General features: G+C 42.1%; 1 protein-coding gene across 3 annotated transcripts in view; it reads left to right on the top strand.

Annotated features, from left to right (window-relative positions):
• Positions 1-2,007: 2,007 nt before the first annotated feature.
• The window catches only part of LOC125460676 (cyclin-dependent kinase inhibitor 1B-like), a 35,486-nt gene continuing 19,272 nt past the window's right edge, over positions 2,008-18,221 (top strand). Inside the window, exons 1-2 of one of the 3 annotated variants that reach the window (XM_059652240.1) lie at positions 2,008-2,244; positions 8,416-8,822. In XM_059652240.1, the coding sequence (XP_059508223.1) occupies positions 8,423-8,822 (400 nt within the window). In that variant the 5' untranslated portion in view covers positions 2,008-2,244; positions 8,416-8,422. Of the gene's footprint in view, positions 2,311-8,034; positions 8,149-8,415; positions 8,823-18,221 lie in introns of those variants that run through there. The other 2 variants (XM_048548365.2, XM_059652241.1) reach the window with 2 other exon arrangements.

Below are 18,221 nucleotides of genomic sequence, written 5' to 3'. Positions count from 1 at the left end.
GCACTGAGGTCTTGGAGGCCCTTGTGGCAGGGTGGGAGTGTCCCTACTTCTGAGCCAGGAGACCCAGAATTAGGTCTCATTTGCTCCAGTGTAATAACATTCCTCAATGGGTCAATTGGGAAAAATATCAGCGCTGAGTTGGTGGAAACTTTAGCATGCCTAACTGTGAAGAATGTATATTGTGAACATCAAAAGTATTAAAACTGTATTGAAGCAATTCACAGTGGATCATGATGTATAAAAAATTTCAACAGAAATAAACCTTTCTAAAATTTTCAGTTTGAGAAGTTTTGACTTGGGGGTGAATGCCTGACACGGAATGTATATTGTAGCCATTAAAACTATTACAGTTGTATACAGAGAAATAGTAGGAACTGCAGATGCTGGAGAATCTGAGATAACAAGATGTGGAGCTGGATGAACACAGCAGGCCAAGCAGCATCAGAGCAGCAGGAAAGCTCACGTTTCAGGCCTAGACCTTCATAACTGGTTGGCTGGCTATGTTCATCCAGCTCTACACCTTGTTATCTACAATTGTATTGAGACAGTTTTTAACATGCTTTATGGCACAAATTTAATTTTTTTGTAAATTTTGTAATTTATGGGGATATAGCTCATAATGTATGTTTACAAATGTAATGATTAAAATATAGTTTTGGAAAAAAGTGTAAACTCCCGCCAGAAATTATTTTGTAAAATAGTAATTTTATTCAAATAATATTAACATTAAGAAAAGCTTCTTTCTTTAGAAAAGGGAAATTTTATAACGCCAGCTTTAAATCATTCAAATCACAATCGTTCAGCGCTGGGAATCTGCAGCAATACAGGATTCACTTTTGGGCAATCACTTCAGCTGAGACTATCAGCATCACGCCAGCCTTGCTAGTGCAAGCCTAGCTAGCCGTTCCACGCCCTGACTGAACATTACACAAACACAGATTACCGCAAGCCAACAATTGCAACACTTCATTGGAACAGCACTGGAAGTGCGTTTAAAAAAACTCCCATCCAGTGTCGAAATGTGCGCATGAACGCAAACGAGTTGGTGATTGTAGACTCGCACAGACCTTCTGTATTGACACTGGACTCGAGCCAGGTACCAGGAGCTAGCGCTGTCTCACGTGTCTATTCACGTGTGGAAGAGGATTCGGCACAAATAAACACAGCATGACCGCTGCTGTGAGCTACGTACGGCGGGAGAATTAGCAGCCAAGGCGAACGTACAAGCAGTTTTTTGCATACTCCTTAATTAAATATGATCGTGACCGACTTTGTGGGTTTTGTTCGGAAGATCCTAACTAGATGTCGAGGTTTTTTTTTAATTTAACAAACATTATTGTTTCAAGATCTAGGCGCTTTCAAGACAAATGGAGACGAAACTGGCAGCCGCTCGCTAGTGCGTATATATGAACGAGCCCGGGAAACAGCTGTACACAATACACGTGTGTCTGCAGCCGTTTACGGGAATCAAACATTCGTTCCATTTTACATGGGCCGCAAAAGGACTAATATTACGCTCGAACGTTGACTCCGTTTCTCTCTGTCCACGAATGCCGCCGGACTCGCTGACTTTCTTCAAGCGTCTTTTTTTTATTTGAAATTTCCAGCGACCACGGCGTTATGCTGTTACACTTCTTACATTTTTATGAGATCTGACGCGATTGTTAACTTTGATCACATTAAAAGTCTCCGCCCCCAGAAAAAAAACTGTTGGCCTTTCACTTTGGAGCCTCCAAAGTGAATTTGAAGTATATTGCACTAAAAAAAATTCTGGTACATTCAGCTGCTATGGCAGCGTCTGTGGAGAGAGAAATAGTTAACGTTTCAGGTCGGTGACTTTCAGCGGAAAGGTTACGCTGGAACTCAGTATCACCCCAAGGGGCGTGACTCCCATTTCATATTCGTAATTAATTTCAATTATAAGCAAGCATTCCAAAGGTGTGAACAGGAACTTAATGCTATTGTAAATGATCTTTGGAGCCAACATGGTTTGTTGTTGATGCAGAAATTCTGCAGCCTGACCTCCGACTATATCTTTATGTAATCGTCAGAGAAATGGGCCATTTTCTACCATTCATTTCTTTGAGAATTACATTAGAAGATACCTCAGGAATTTCAGGGCTATTGAACGAAAGCAGTTGTAGGCCCAATAAGACAAATGGCTCACTAAAATTTCAAAGAAACGTTGCGTACGTTTTTTTCTGCCCACTATTCCCACGATGTGACAGAATCTACAATTTTCCGGTAAGCTGCATATACAAGTCTGCTTGTAGCATGGGTCCGTGGAAGAATGTGCCATATGCATTACAGGTATAGCTCCCTATTATTGGTATACAGTATAAATTGTTCCAACATTAATTGTCATGCAGTTGTCATCTGTTAATACCGTTAGCTCTGCAGTTAACACTTCTGTGTTCTAAAGATTATTTTATGGGGATATTAATTTTATTACCATTAGACTTTGTGTAGTTTACAGTACTTATTGCCATCTCTCTTTAGTCACTGATGTGTAATTCACTGTATGTTTTGTTCATACTGCCTGAGTTGTGATATTGTAAGTTCATGATTAGATTCATAGAGATGTACAGCATGGAAAGAGACCCTTAAGTCCAACTCATCCTTGCTGACCAGATACCCCAAATTAACTTAGTCCCATTTGCCAGCATTTGGCCCATATCCCTCCAAACCCTTCCTATTCATGTATCCATCCAGATGCCTTTTAAAGGTGTAATTGTGCCAGTGTCCATCACTCCCTCTGGCAGCTCATTGCAATACGTGCACAACCCTCTGTGAGAAAAAAGTTGCCCCTTAGGTTCCTTTTTAAATCTTTTCCCTCTTACCTTAAACCTAGCACGGGCTCAGTGGTTAGCACTACTGCCTCACAGTACCAAGAACCTGGGTTGAATTACACCCTTGGGCAACTGCCTGTGTGGAGTTTGCACATTCTCCTTGTGTCTGCATTTCCTCCAGGTGCGCTGGTTTCCTCCCACAGTCCAAAGATGTGCAAGCTAGGTAGATTGGCCAGGCTAAATTGCACATAGTGTTCAGGGATTAATAAATTAGGTGGGTTATAAGGGGATGATCTGGGTGGGATGTCTGAGGGTCGGTGTGGACTTGTTGGGCCAAAGGGCCTGTTTCCACAGTGTAGGGATTCTATGATCTACATCCTCTAGTTTTGGACTCCCCTACCCTGTGAAAAAGACCTTTGCTATTCACTCTATCCATGCCCATCATGATTTCGTAAATCTCCATAAGGTCATCCCTCAGCCTATGATATTCCAGGGAAAATTGCCCCAGCCTATTCAGCCTCTCCCTGTAGCTTAAACACGCCAACCCTGGCAACATTTTTATAAATCTTTTTGGTACCATTAACAATACCTTTCCTATAGCAGGGAGACCAGAATTGAATGCAGTGTTCCAAATATGGCCTAATCAATGTCCCGTACAACCATAACAGACCTCCCAACTCCTATACTCAATGCACTGACCAACAAAGGCAAGCCTACCGAATGCCTTCATCGGTACCTGTGACTTCACCTTCAAGGAATTATGAACTTGCACCCCAAGGTCCCATTGTTCAGCAACACCTGCCAGGACCCTACCATTAAGTGTATAAGTGCTGCCCTGGTTTGCCTTAACAAAATGCACCATCTCACATTTACCTAAATTGAACTCCATTTTCCACTCCTTGACCCATTAGCCCATCTGATCAAGGTCCCAATTTACTCTGAGATAACCTTCTTCACTGACCAGTAAACCACCAATTTTGGTGTCATCTGCAAACTTATGAGCCATTCCTCCTGTATTCACATCCAAATCATTTGTCTAAATGATAAAAAGCAGTGGACCCAGGACCAATCCTTGTGGCACACTTCTGGTCACAGACCTCCAATCTGAAAAACAGCCCTTCACTGCCACCATGTGTCTCCTATCTTCAAGCCAGTTTTGTATCCAAATGGCTAGCTGTCCAAGATTCCATGTGATCTAACCTTGCTAACCAATCTGCCATGCGGAACCTTGTTGAATGCCTTGCTGAAGTCTATCTACAATCCAACCCCACCACCCAAGACATTTTTCCATCCCCACTCTTGTCTGCCTTCCGGAGACACCACTCTCTCTGTGACTCCCTTGTCCGCTCCACACTCCCCTCCAACCCCACCACACACTGCATCTTCCCCTGCAACCACAGGAAGTGCCACGCTTGCCCCTACACCTACCCCCTCACCCCCATCCCAGGCCCCAAGATGACTTTCCATATCAAGCAGATGTCCACCTGCACATCTGCCAAATCAGTATACTGGATCCACTGTACCCGATGTGGTTCCCTCTACATTGGGGAAACCAAGCGGAGGCTTGGGGACTACTTTGCAGAACACCTCCACTGGGTTCGCAATAAACAACTGCACCTCCCAGTCGCGAACCATTCTAACTCCCCCTCCCATTCCTTAGACGACATGTCCATCATGGGCCTCCTGCAGTGCCACAATGATGCCACCCGAAGGTTGCAGGAACAGCAACTCATATTCCGTTTGGGAACCCTGCAGCCCAATGGTATCAATGTGGACTTCACAAGCTTCATAATCTCCTCCTCCCCCATTGCAACCCAAAACCAGCCCAGCTCGTCCCCTCCCCCCACTGCATCCCAAAACCAGCCCAGCTCATCCCCGCCTCCCTAACCTGTTCTTCCTCTCACCTATCTCCTCCTCCCACCTCAGCCGCACCTCTATTTCCCACCTACCAATCTCATCCCACCTCCTTGACCTGTCTGTCCTCCCCGGACTGACCTATTCCCTCCCCACCTATGCTCTCTTCTTCACCTATCTTCTCCTCTATCCATCTTCGGTCCGCCTCTCCCTCTCTCCCTATTTATTTCAGAACCCTCTCCCCATCCCCCTCTCTGATGAAGGGTCTAGGCCCGAAACGTTAGCTTTTGTGCTCCTGAGATGCTGCTTGGCCTGCCGTGTTCATCCAGCTTCACATTTTGTTATCTATATAGACAATGTCCACTTCTCTGCCTTCATCAGTCTTCTTTGTCATTTCTTCAAAAAACTCAATCAAGTTACTGTTTCCATGCCCAAAGCCATGTTGACTGTCCCTAATCAGCCCTTACATTTGACAAAGACTTTGTGATAATCCCTTCCATTTTGTGTAGCTTATTGCATAGGAACACTCATATGCAATGAGGAACAAATAAAAGAGGGGTTTCTCCAACAGGAACGTGCCTCTAGGCCACAAACGTTCCACAAAGTGGAGATCTGGCTGTTTTACTTTTGTTAAGGGGGAAAGTCCCTCTAGGGAGCAACCTTTTTGCTGCATACCCACCTAAGCAGGCAGGGGTGGGCCTGAAGGCTGTTATAGAATGCTAGCACCTTGGCCTTATGTTGGGTGCCTGCCTGTAGGCAAATTGCCCTTGTCCCCGAACTGTAAACTGCCTCCTGGTGTACCAAACTAGTTGCTCACTTTGTGGTGGCAAAGAGTTCTTCCAAAGCCTGGAACAGCACTGGGAAATGAGCATGCCAACTCATCCTCATTTTTCAATCCCAATTCTGCCTCTTCCCTGACCTCAGTGGGAACAAAAGAATTCAGCTATGTAATCTCCCAAAATGAGTCTTCTCCTATAGCCACATCTTTAGTGCAACTCAAAGTGCCATTCCCTGTCTGTTGTAACTATTTACGCATGAGTTTTTGCTGGTATTGTCTCAGAGTATTGAATCTATTCATGTTGAAACCATGAAGCTCGTGTACCTCGTAGTCTCCACCAGTGCTGTTGCACTTCCAGTTGCCTGGTCAATAGTATTACCTGTTTGGAAAAAAAATTCAGTAATGTTCAGAGTGGCAAAATTGAAACTCTTCCATTATCTTTGGCAGCTCCTACATGATTCTAGCCTAGATTTCATCAGATTACCTTGGTAAATTGATTTAACTCATAATTTAAACTGTCAGGTGAAGATCATGGGGGTGTACTGCAAAGTTTTTTCAGATGTGATGCTGTCTCAGATCTATAGGGACACTTGTGATGTTGTGGTAGTGTCCTTGTCTTTGAGCCAAGAGGCCCAGTTTTAAGTCCCACCTGCTCCAGAAATGTTCAAACACATCTGCACAGATTGATTAAAAATCAATACTGTCAGGTGAAAGTCGCACACTGCAATTCTTTTAGCTGGGATGTTGTCTCGGGTTGAATGGGTGGTCGTCTTGTCATGCAGTAGAGTTTCTGCCTCTGGGCTAGAATGTCCAGAATCACGTCCTGCCTACCATGGAGGTGTGTCACAACATATCCAAACAGGTATTTTTTTAAAATGCTAAAGATGCCCTAGCACTAATCAAAGAAAATCATCAATCAAGTTTTGCAACTGCTGTGGCCAAAATATATCTTTAAACAAACAACACAAAAACTGATTTGTTTCATTGAAGTCTCTAAGATCTTTCTGCACATAAACTGTGTCCCATATTGTTTTATTCATTTATAGAATAGTTATAGTCTAAAAAGTCTTTCACTGGATGTTGGCTGCGCCAGGTACACCCTTCCTATTAGCTCTTAAGATTTTTGATGCAGCTACAATGGAAGAATGGCAATAGGTTGTGTGAGACTTGGAAGGGATTGTGCGCATGATGATGTTTCTATGCACCTATTCCCCTTGTCCTTCTGCATGGTAGAGGATGCTGCCACCCAGCTGATGTTGGGAAGGCTTTAATGAGTTGTGCAATCTGTTTTGAAGATGGTGCATATCACTGTCACAGTGATACATGGTGTACAGTATTGCCACAGTGATCAGAATCATAGAGTAATTCAGCACTGAAGAGGCCCTTTGGCCCATGGAGTCTGTGCTGACCTATATGCACTAGTCCTACTTCACAGCACTTGGCTGTTAGCCTTGAATGTTATGACAGAGCAAGTGTTCATCCAGTGATGAGCAGGGTCTTTAAAATGGTGGATGGGGTGCCAATCAAGTTGGTTTCTTTGACCTGGGTTGAGCTTTTTAAACATAATAACGCATCAATAATATATACGTCCAAACTAAAAGGCTGTGGAGCATGTATTAAGGGTCACAGTTTATAGATGCAAATTCATTTCACACTGATCTTTCCGTTATCAGTGCATTCCCTCATCGCTTTTTCTCCACCCTCTGACATATCTTTCTGGAGACCAGAAATGTCAGTGGTGCTTCTGCGCCCAACTTGGTCCTGCACATTTTGCAGTGGCGATGTGCTGATGTATTGCCGCCTGCAGAATGGATTGAAGCGCCAGTCTGATGTGTCGTTGATGTGCTCGGATGAGAAATGTGGAGCTGGCCGGAGGCAGCTGGGTTTCAATCCAGTTCTGCGAGTCCAAGCACCGAGCCTGTGGACATTATCGTAAAAATACTTGTGATTTACCGACAAACAGAATTGTTCAACAAAGTAATACCGTAGTTCGTTGGGAAACCTCATGAACGTTGAGGCGAACTTTAAACGTCGTTCAAATTTACTTGGTGTCTTTCGAGACAGAATCGCCGATGCGATTTCTGAAGGATATTTATAATTATAATTATCTGAAGGATAATTGCTTTCAGGGAATGTCTGATGCCCCTTTCGGACGGGCGAGAAGCATTGCATTCAGCGGTGGAATGATCAATGCCGTGTCCAATAATGAGCAAATGAAGAGGACAAATGGAGGGCAGGCATGGGCTCGGAGTTTGAGTTTCCAGTTCAGGTTGTGGCTGCAGTCAAGCGTGGTTAGGGGGTCTGTTTGTGTTTAGCCTGTCAGTCACCGAGCGCCTGGCTTACCCTGCCAGCCGCTTTTCACAGACACCCCTTCCGCGTGTCAGTGTCTCCTGAATTGGGCACATCTAGGATTCTTTATGAAAGTCAGCACAGGGAGGAACGCTTCGTGCGTCACTTGTAGGCTGGTGTTTGTAACGGGAAACGCTGGCTGCGGTGTGTCTATGTGGAATGTGATTGTTGCACAACCTTCAGTTGATAGCACTTAGCGCCCGCCACTGACCCGCTGGCGGGGAAATGCTGCTCGGAGGAGGCAACTGACAGGCAGGCAGCTGTGACATGGGGAGGTGTCTGAGCCCAGTCAGAACACTGCTCCCAACAAAACAACTGGCACTGAAGGCGCTTTGAGATTTCCTTTTTTTAAAAAAAGCTAGAAGATCCTTGTTCATTGTAGGTGCAGGTTTATCCGTAATAAATAAACAAGATCACTTCAGTGAAATCCCTCTCTCACTGTAACCTCGGGCTCTGACACACTGAGGCTGAAAGTTCCGTACAAACTTTCCAGTTTGCAGTGAATTTCTGGAGTAGTGTTCAGTGCAATAACCGCACATTCTCATGGATTTCTGAAATGGAGTGTAAAAGAACGGGTAACATATGGGGCGTTATTTTCTTTTTGTGATGCACGAGTTCTGAGTTAGATTGCCTTTTTTGATGCAGGAACACCATGGTGGGTGGACATTCTGAAGGAGGGAAACTGGAATTCCATCGAAAGAGCAAAGTGGACCACGTTCGGAGAAACTTATTCGGCCCCGTTGATCACGAGCAGCTACAGCAAGATTTTCAGCATTTACTGCGGGCCAATATTGAAGCTGCCGGACAAAAATGGAACTATGACTTCGGTCGGGAAGTTCCGTCGGAAGGGACCCTTGAATGGGAAGAATTGAAATGCCACGATGTTCCAGCTTTTTACAGGAGCCGTGTTATCAGCAAAGGGAAACACGCGTGTGGGGTTCAGGAGCCTGTGGTGGACAGGAGGAGCTGTGAGCAGGCAGTGCCCCAGAGTAAGCTATTCAAAGCTCAACTGAACCCTGAGTCCAAGAGAAGGAAACAAACCCGCATCACAGGTACATGGTGATTTCTCTATCATTACTGGTTCTGTCCACTCTTTCCACATTTAAATTATAATTTAAATTCAATTCGCATCTACGTGCTGTACTTTGACAGAGAATATTTCAAAGCAGAGCAAGCGTACAGCAAGTTCTGTCTCTCCCTCTTTCTCTGATGCTGCTGTTTTTGTTTAGTCTGGCTGCAATGAACAGGATTTAACTTTGTCCAGCGAAACACTGGAAAGACCAGAGAATGTTGTCAGCCTCCGCCCTGAGGTTGCGAGACCTTGTGCCTCCTTCCAGAAAAGGCAGTGTATCAGAGTCTGAATATTTTTAAAGCAGAGGCAAATAGATTCTGGCGAAGCAGGGAGTTGAAACGGCAGTAAGCGGAAATGTAAATGGAGGTTACAGTCCGATCAGCAGTGATCTTATTGTATGGCAGAGAAGGCTATAGGGACCGAACGGCCCACTCATGCATCTAACATATGTTCCCTATATTGTCAGCGAGAGCTCAGTTGGTGGTGCCTTGATTATTTGGATTGGGATTACATTGGTGCAAACCACACAGAGTTCGTTCCCTTTTTCACGTGGTGTGGAGTAAGGAACTGCATCCTTGCCCTGCCCATGATGGAGGTTATGGCACCTTGGGTTGGGTCTCTTAATGGCAAAGAACTTGAGGTGCTGTTGTTGCTGGCTTCCAATCTTCCACACTGTGTAAGCTCTAGCTCAGTGAAAACTCTAATGCTGTTTCTACCACACTTGCTGAACCTCTAATTCCCAGAGTTTCAAAATTCAAATGTTTACCCATGTCTTCAGGCTTCTGTTCATACTTTCCTGTTTTGACCTCTTCTCTGCATGAATCTTTCCATTTACCTGCAGACAACTACAACTGCAAACGCTCACATACTGTGCTAGTAGCCAGGCCATCAACCTCCTAGACTTATTTTGGAATTATTTCCCAAGTTCCTGGACGTATCTTCCTTTTATGACATCCTAAAGTGTATTATTCGCAGCATAGGATGAGATTTTTTCCCCTATTATAATACTACAGGAGCAGAAGTAGACCATTTGGCCTACCAAGTCTGCTCTGCCATTCAATCATGGATGATTGTTTCTCAACCCCATTCCCCCCCATCTCAATGTAACCTTTGATCCCCTTACTAATTACAAAATGTATAAGTAACAACTTACATTTTATTTTAGTGATAATTGACAGGTGTCATTGGAATTGATGATGGAGTGTTGACATGTACCTTGTTATTCATTTTATGATCCATCAAATAAAAACACTGGCATCATAACATTTTCTGTAACACATCCTGTCATTAACTACATTGTAATTTGTTATTCTAGTAACTGATTTGGCCTTTGACATGATTAATGTTTGTATGTTCCTTTTTGTAAAGGACAGGGGCCTCTTGTATTTTTGAATACTTACTTTGGCATTTTCATTAGGAAAATTTGAACCACTTGTACATCATACTTTGATACAAAATGCGATTTGCATGTTTTCTAATTTTGTTATTTCCCTAAAAATCAAATAGAAAATAGAAGCAGAAGTAGGCTATTCAAGCCTGCTCTGCTATTCAGTATGATCATCGCTCATCATTCAACTCATATCTGTTTCAGCTTTCTTCCATGCCCTTTGAACCCTTTAAACCTAAGAATTAATCTAAATCCTTCCTTAAACATCCAGTGTTTTATCCGCAACTGTTTTCTGTGGTAGTAAATTCTGCAGGCTCTCCACATTCTGGGTGAAGAAAATTCTCCTTATCTCAGCCTTAAAATGGCCTGCCCTGTATTCCCAGTGTGTGATCTCTGGTTCTGGATTCCCCAGTCATTGGGAACATCCATCCTTCTTGTGTTTTACTCTGACCAGTCCTGTTAGAATTTTATAGGTTTCTCTTAACCCTCATTGTTCTTTCATTCCAGTGAATATAATCCTAACCAATCCACTCTCCTTTCTTCAGTCTTGTTATGACATGAACAATTCTGGTAAGCCTTCATTGCCATCCCTCCATAGCCAGAGTATCCCTTGCTCACATGTGGAAACCAAAACTGCATACATTACACTAGATGTGGTCACATCAAGGCTCTTGTACAACGGCAGCAACACACCCCTGCTCCTGTATTCACATTATCTCACTATAAAGGACAACGTACCATTTGTCTTCTTCACTATATGCTGCACATGCATGCTTACTTTCAGCAAATGGTGAACAACAACTTGGGTTTTGTTGTACCTCCCCCTTTCCCAAAGGGTCACCATTCAGTTATTAAATCTGCCTTCCTGTTTTGGCCACCAAAGTGAATAAACTTACATATTATCCATAATATACTTCAAATGCATGCATTTGATCACTCACTCCACTTGTTGAAATAGCAATGAAACATCTCTGCATCCTCCCCACAGCTCACCCTCCCACCAAGCTTTATGTCATCTGCAAATTTGGAGATATCACACTTAGTTCCCTCTTCTAAATCATGAATAGATATTATGAAAAGCTAGTGTCCGAATACTAATCCCCTGTAGACAATGGCTGCCAAACAGGTTGGGTGGGGTGGGGAGGAGAGGGGAACTTACTTATTTCAGCTTTGTTTCCTCTCTGCCAACCTATTCTCTATCTAAATCAGTACATTTCTCCAATTCCATGCACTTTAATTTTATATTCTAATCTGTTATACTGGCTTCTGAAAGTCCAAGTAAATAGCGTCGACTGGCTTCACATTTATCCACTCTACTAGTTACATAGTTCAAAATATTCAGTAGATTTGACAAGCATGGTTTTCCTTTCAGAAATCCATGGTGACTGTCCAATTCTGTCAGTTTTCCAAGTGCACTGCTATTAAAATATTTTGTAATTGACTTCAGCTTTTTCCGTACTACTAATGTCAGGCTAACCAGTCTATAACTTCCTGGTTTCTCTCAACAGTTTTTTTTAAATAATAAATCCATAGGAACAATTCAAGAGTCTGTAGAATCTTGAAAGACGATCACCAATGCAATCACTATTTCTACGCTCACTTCCTTGAGCATTCTGCAGTGTAGATTATCGAATTCTGGGCATTTACTGACCTTTGATCCCATAAGTTTCCCAATGCCATTTCCCTAGTAATACCGATTTCCTTCAGTTCGTCCCACTACCAGACCCTGTGAAGACTTATGGGATTTTTTTTGTTGCCCTTTACTAAAGACAGCTGAAATATGCATTTAATTGGTTTGCCATATTTGTTCCTCCTCATAACTTACCCAGTTTCTAACTGTAGGCGACCTGCATTTGTCTCCACTAATATTTTTCTCATCCCATACAAACCGATAGACTGATTGTAGAAGCTTCAAAGGTTTGTTACTGCACGCTCACTCACACACTGTTTTACCCACCCAACTCCTCTGCAGAAATCTAAACTGCTCCCAATCCTCAGGTTCACTGCCTTTACTGCCTTTCCTGGCCAATTTGTATGCCTTTTCCTTGAATGTAATTTCTTAAATTTCACTTGTTAATCACCTTTCACATTCAGTTTTGTGTCAGACAAGAATAAACAATTGTTGCATTTTCTCCTGCATTCTTTAAGTGTTTGCCGTTGTCTACCCACTATTATCCCTTAAATAAATATTCACCAATTTATCATAGCTAACTCTTGCCTTATCAGCATAGTAATATTATTTAGATTCAGGACCCTAGTCTCAGAATCAAGTACATCACTCTCCACCTTTCTTAATGAAAAATTCTATCATATTTTTTCTGTTCCACCTCCCCCTCCTCATTTTCATGTGCATGCACACACACATGTACACAAACACACAACCCCCTCAGAGGCCTTGCATAACTAGATTGGGAATAAATCCCATTCTCATTGTACAATACCCAGTCTAGGATGTCCAGTTCTCTGGATCAATATGAAAAGGAACCATCTTGTACACACAGGGCACAGGAGCAGCAATGGCCTAGTGGTATTATTGCTGGACTGTTAACCCTGAGACCCAGATAACGTCCTGGGGACCCAGGTTCAAATCCTGCCATGGCAGATGGTGGAATTCAAATTCAATAAAATGTCTGGAATTAGGAATCTAAAGATGACCATGAACCCACTGTCAATTGTTGGAAAATTCCAGGGAAGGATCTGCAAGGGTTTCCTCCAGGTGCTCTGGTTTCCTCCCACAGTCCAAAGATGTGCAGGGTAGGTGGATTAGCCTTGCTAAATTGCCCGTAGTTCATCGATGTGTAGATTTGGTGGCTCAAGGGGATTGGGTCTGGGTGGGATGCTCTGAGGGTTGGTGTGGACTTGTTGGATGAAAGGGTCTGTTTCCACACTGTAGGGATTCTGTGATTCTATGAAACTGCCATCTTTATCTGGTCTGACCTGCATGTGACTCCAGAAACATAACAATTTGGTTGACTCCGAACTACTCTCTGGCAATTAGGGATGGGCAATAAATGCTGCCTTATCATCCAGTGAATGAATAAACAAAAACTCCTCTGCAGCATGTTACTGCTATATCTTTTATTGCTTGCATCACTAATTTCCTGTTTATATAAAGGTTGGAGTAGTTTTTCCTGCAGCACAAATGCTGGATGTCCAGCTGTCAAGCTGTTAGCCACTTGATAGTCTGATAGAAGGCTAGCTAATTTTGAAGACCAGGCCTTATTAGCATTCAGGAGGCAGGTAATGGACAGACAACATGAGCCATGTTTAACTCATTAGTCATGAGGTTTGAAACGTGTGCTTGTGGATACAATCCCAAAAGGTGCACAATGCCCAATACACACAATAGCAAACTGAGTAGTGTATATCACAGCCTAATTTTTATTTTTGATGGCTACATCTTTGTTCCTGGTCTTCAGTCGTGAATCCCCATCCCCAGAACTTGGCTAAACCCATCCTTCCCCTGGTCTGCTGACCTTTGGTCTTTCCATTTCTCTGACTATCTCATTCCAGCTTACCTAACTGCTTTCTGCACCTTCAGTCACTAGTTGTTTCTCTTGATTGAGCATATCAGCAGCAAGTGTGGACCAACCTGTTGATTTTGCCTAGGCGGAAGAATTATAACAGGAACTAGGCAGCCAGTATTTCCCCACTATCATTAGGGAATTACTGTTCCATTTCCATGTTGGCTTCAAAATCTCCCCATTCAGGACCAAAAATTTAGTTAAGTAACAGTTTGTAAGTCAAATTTGAAACATAAAGTGATCTTTATTTTCATTCTTAAGTCTGTCTTTGACAAAAATGAAATTGCAGCCCAAGTATAGCCTTTTAGGTGTAACGTTTCAAAGCTTGTCTCAAAGTTGCGATCGTGTTCTCCTAACTGTTGTGCTACCAATCGAGTCTAGCCTGTGTAAATTTCCTCAATGCATAAAGCACTTGCACTTCAATCTAATTTTCAAGTCTAATCTCTCAGTTCTTCTTAAATTGCACTTTTTGTTGTTATTTCAAAAACAGAAGTATGTAAAAAATGTTTATAGAAAAATATGGATTAACTTAAGAGGCGTACTGTAGCATTCATAGCATTACTAAAATTCCTTCACCTGCAAAAGTTTGCAATACGTAATACAGTCATTTATGTTTTACAAAATAAATTAGTTTCAGTTTGTGGATTTTAAAATAGTTTGAAACACGACATTTGGTAATTACACTGTATCCCATGCATGTATAATAAATATTATAAAATGCATTAATAAACCTGTACTTCTCGTGCTTTTTCTAAAAAAATCACTGGGCACTATACTCACAAAACTTTTTAAACAATGTGATCCATAGCGCCTCAACTATTTTAAGCACTGAGTATCTGGTTAAAGCAAATTTGGATGATCTTAGGTTAGTTTTCATTAGTTTCAACAACTTTTTAAATAGCTCTTTTGCTATTTCTGGAGATTACAGTCTTCCTCTTATGATTTGTAAAACAGCTTTTATTAAATCTAAAAGTTCAAATAACAGTTGTTAAAAAATAACTTTTACACAAAATTACATGAAGTCTTACTTTCATGTGACGGCACTGAAAAGGATCAGTAACAAACCTGGATACAGTTTAGTAGCATTAACAGTATGTATGACAGAGAACTGTTTCTCCCCAGACCCTATCCCTATCAACTCATGGCAAAAGAGAGGAGAGCAAGAGCAAAATGGAGAGAGCATGATTACAAAGGTGATTCTCTGTGGATGAGGCTAGCTCATTGCACTTTAGATGGTCTGATGCCTGTGATGCCTCCAAAAGCAGGATAATCAGCTGCAAATTTTGTAGTAGTGGAGGACTGCATTTGCAGCCCAAGAAGGGACTCTTGTGATGCAGTGGTAGTATCCCTACCTCTGGACCAGAATACATCTGTTCAAATCCAGAGATGTGCCATAACATAGAGAGATAATGGGAACTGCAGATGCTGGAGAATCCGAGATAACAAAGTGTGGAGCTGGATGAACACAGCAGGCCAAGCAGCCTTTGGGTCGAGGTCCGAAATGTCAGCTTTTGTGCTGCTAAGATCTGTCATAACATGTCTGGATGGGTTGTTTAATGACCTCTGTCGGAGGAAACTGAGATCCCTTGTGGCATCCCAGTGGTAGTGTCCCTACCTCTGAGCCAAAAAGATCAAAACACATGTTACTTACTGGTGGAGGATAAAGGAGAAAAATAACATAGGTGATTTGGTGGTGCGGAAAAAATGTGCAATGTGATGAAAGCCTCTCTGGATATTAAAAAGAACAAAATTCAGAACAGGATTGTTTTGACAGAAGAATTTTGGCAGAATTCATTATATTTTAAATGTTAGATTTTAACAAAGTTGTATTCACACAAGTTTAAAGAAAAAGCACTGACACAGAAAATGATTCCATTTTTAATTCTTCTACCTCTGCCTGTCGCAGCTCAAACGTTCAAAACTTGGAGGCTATGGGTCAGGTGTCTACTAATTGTCCAGGCCTAAAATTTTAAAGGTTGACCAAATTTAGTAAAATTTATGGCCATGGGAAGGTTACAAACTGGTAGATTTAAAGAACTGAGGCTGAAAGCTGACATTTTGCAAAAAGAAGGAAAAGTGTGTGGCCCAAGTTAAACATGTATAAAGATTGTGTTGGACAGGATGTTACAAGTGTCATTTTAATAAATTGAGGCTTGAAAGTCATTTTTACACCTATTTATGGTGTTATACATTATGCTTTGCAAACAAATGCTTGTAATTACTTTTTAATAAAAACAAGTGCTGGGGAAATTCAGGGCAGACAGTATTTGTGGAGAGAAATATAGTTAGTGTTTCAAGTCCATTGACTCTGCCCTGGTATTGAAGATCTGACCTCATAGTTTCAGATCTCTAACATCTGCAATATTTTGTTTCTAATCACCTTACTTGAAAACATAAATATTATTTAATTGCTACAGAGCATCTAGAAGCATCATGACACTTAATTCAATACTACCTGTCATTCTAGCCTTTCAAAGATGTTTGATGATCCCATAAGGTCTGAATTACTATGATAGCAGAATATCACAAATAGTGATATTTTGCCATGATCACAGGGGCCCAGACAAATCCTTCAAAGATGAGAGTTCCAATCCCATCAGCTGGATGGAATTTGTAATTAATTATGAAATCTGAACTTAAAGTGCTTGTCTTATTTTAATATTAATCATGAAGCTATTGGACTGTTGTAAAAACCCATCTGGTTCACTCTGTCAAGACATCTTTAACCTGTTCTGGCCTGAGTTTCCAGACCCAAACTAATGCAGGTCACTGCACTCTGAAATGGCCTTCTACACCACTTAGTTTGTAACTGGCTCTCCACCATCCTCGGGGGCAATTAGAGATGGATAATAATAGCACTGAAACAAACAAATTATGAATAAATATCCAAGGCACTATATAAGTTATTGTCACTAATGTCTCTTTTGTTCTGAACCTCAGAACTCCTTCTGCTCACTGTTTAATTTCCATTTTTCACACACCTATCCTTTAATTTTTTTTGCAAGTTTATTCGTGGGGTGTGTGGGTGCTGCTGGCTGGGCCAGCATTTATTGCCCATCTATGGTTCTCTTTTGAGAAGGTGGTAGGGAGTTGCCTTTTCGAACCACTGCAAACTACTTGCTGTAGGTGGCCTCACATTGCCCTTATGGAAGGAGTTCCGGGCTATCGACCCAATGATACTAAAGGAAAAGTAATATATTTTCAAGTTATAACAGTGTGCAGTTTGTGAGGGAACTTGCAGGTTGTGATGTATCTGTTGCCCCTGTCCTTCGAGATGATAGTGGTTGTGGATTTGGAAGGTCATGGAGCCTTGGAGAATTTCTGTGATGTGTCAAGTAGACAGTACACACTGGTACTACTAAATATCATAGAGATGTACAGCATGGAAACAGACCCTTTGGTCCAACTCATTCGTGCTGACCAGATATCCTTATTTAATCTAGTCCCGTTTACCAGCATTTGGCCCATATCCCTAGAACTCTTCCTCAGTGGTGGACAGAATGAATATTTGTGGATGTGGTGCCAATCAAGCAGGCTGCTTTATCCTGGATGGTGTCAAGTTTGCTTTTGAGTGTTATTCAAGCAGCACTCGTCCAAACAAGTGGAGAGTTAGATAAGATACCCCCTACAAGATTCCTAGCCTCTAACCTGCTTTTGTAGCTGTGGCACTTACGGTAAAGGTCACTTCAGCTACTGGTCCGTAGTAACCACCAGGATGTTGGTAGTGCGGGATTCATTGACAGTAGTGCTATTGAGTGTCAAGGGGCCAATGGTTGATTGTTCCAGGTGAAAATGTCATTGCCTGACACTCGTGCAGTGTGACCGTCGTTTTTTAGCACAAACCTGCAAAGTGCTGGTTTACTGCATTTGGACATGGTATGAGGAGTCATGAATGCTGCTGAACATTGTGCAGCTTTCTGCAAACCTCCTCACTTCTGACGTTGTACTGGAGGGAAGATCATTGAAGCAGCTGAAGATGGTTGGGCCTTGGACACTACCCTGAAGAACTCCTGCAGAGATGTCCTGAAGCTGAAATAACTGACCTGTAGTAATGACAACCAACTTCCTTTAGGCCAGAAATGACTCCAACCAGCGGAGAATTTTCCAATGGCTCCAGTTTTAATATGGCTCTTTGATGCCACATTCCATCAAATGTGGCCTTGTTGTCCAGGACATTAACTGTCATCTCACTTGAAAATTGAAATCAGTTGGTAAGTATCGGCTGAATGGAAATATATAAGCCCTGTGAAATTTCAATTGAAGCTTTAGTTTGGTATATTGGATTAGTATAGCTTGGTGTTTATTGGTTGGCATAGACATGGTGAGCTGAAGGGCCTATTTCTATGTTGCATGATTGACTGTATGCTTCAGGTTTGCATCCATCAGTAACTGGGTAAAGGTTTCTAAACTCAGATACTGGAAATGCTGGTAGGATGATCCAGAACTAAATATCAAAACTGAAAGCTCA

The sequence above is a fragment of the Stegostoma tigrinum genome, chromosome 18, assembly GCF_030684315.1.
Source record: "Stegostoma tigrinum isolate sSteTig4 chromosome 18, sSteTig4.hap1, whole genome shotgun sequence".
In the NCBI taxonomy this organism is placed as follows: Eukaryota; Metazoa; Chordata; class Chondrichthyes; order Orectolobiformes; family Stegostomatidae; genus Stegostoma; species Stegostoma tigrinum.
Note: the sequence above shows the minus strand (reverse complement) of the source record. Positions and strands in the feature narration are given on the sequence as shown.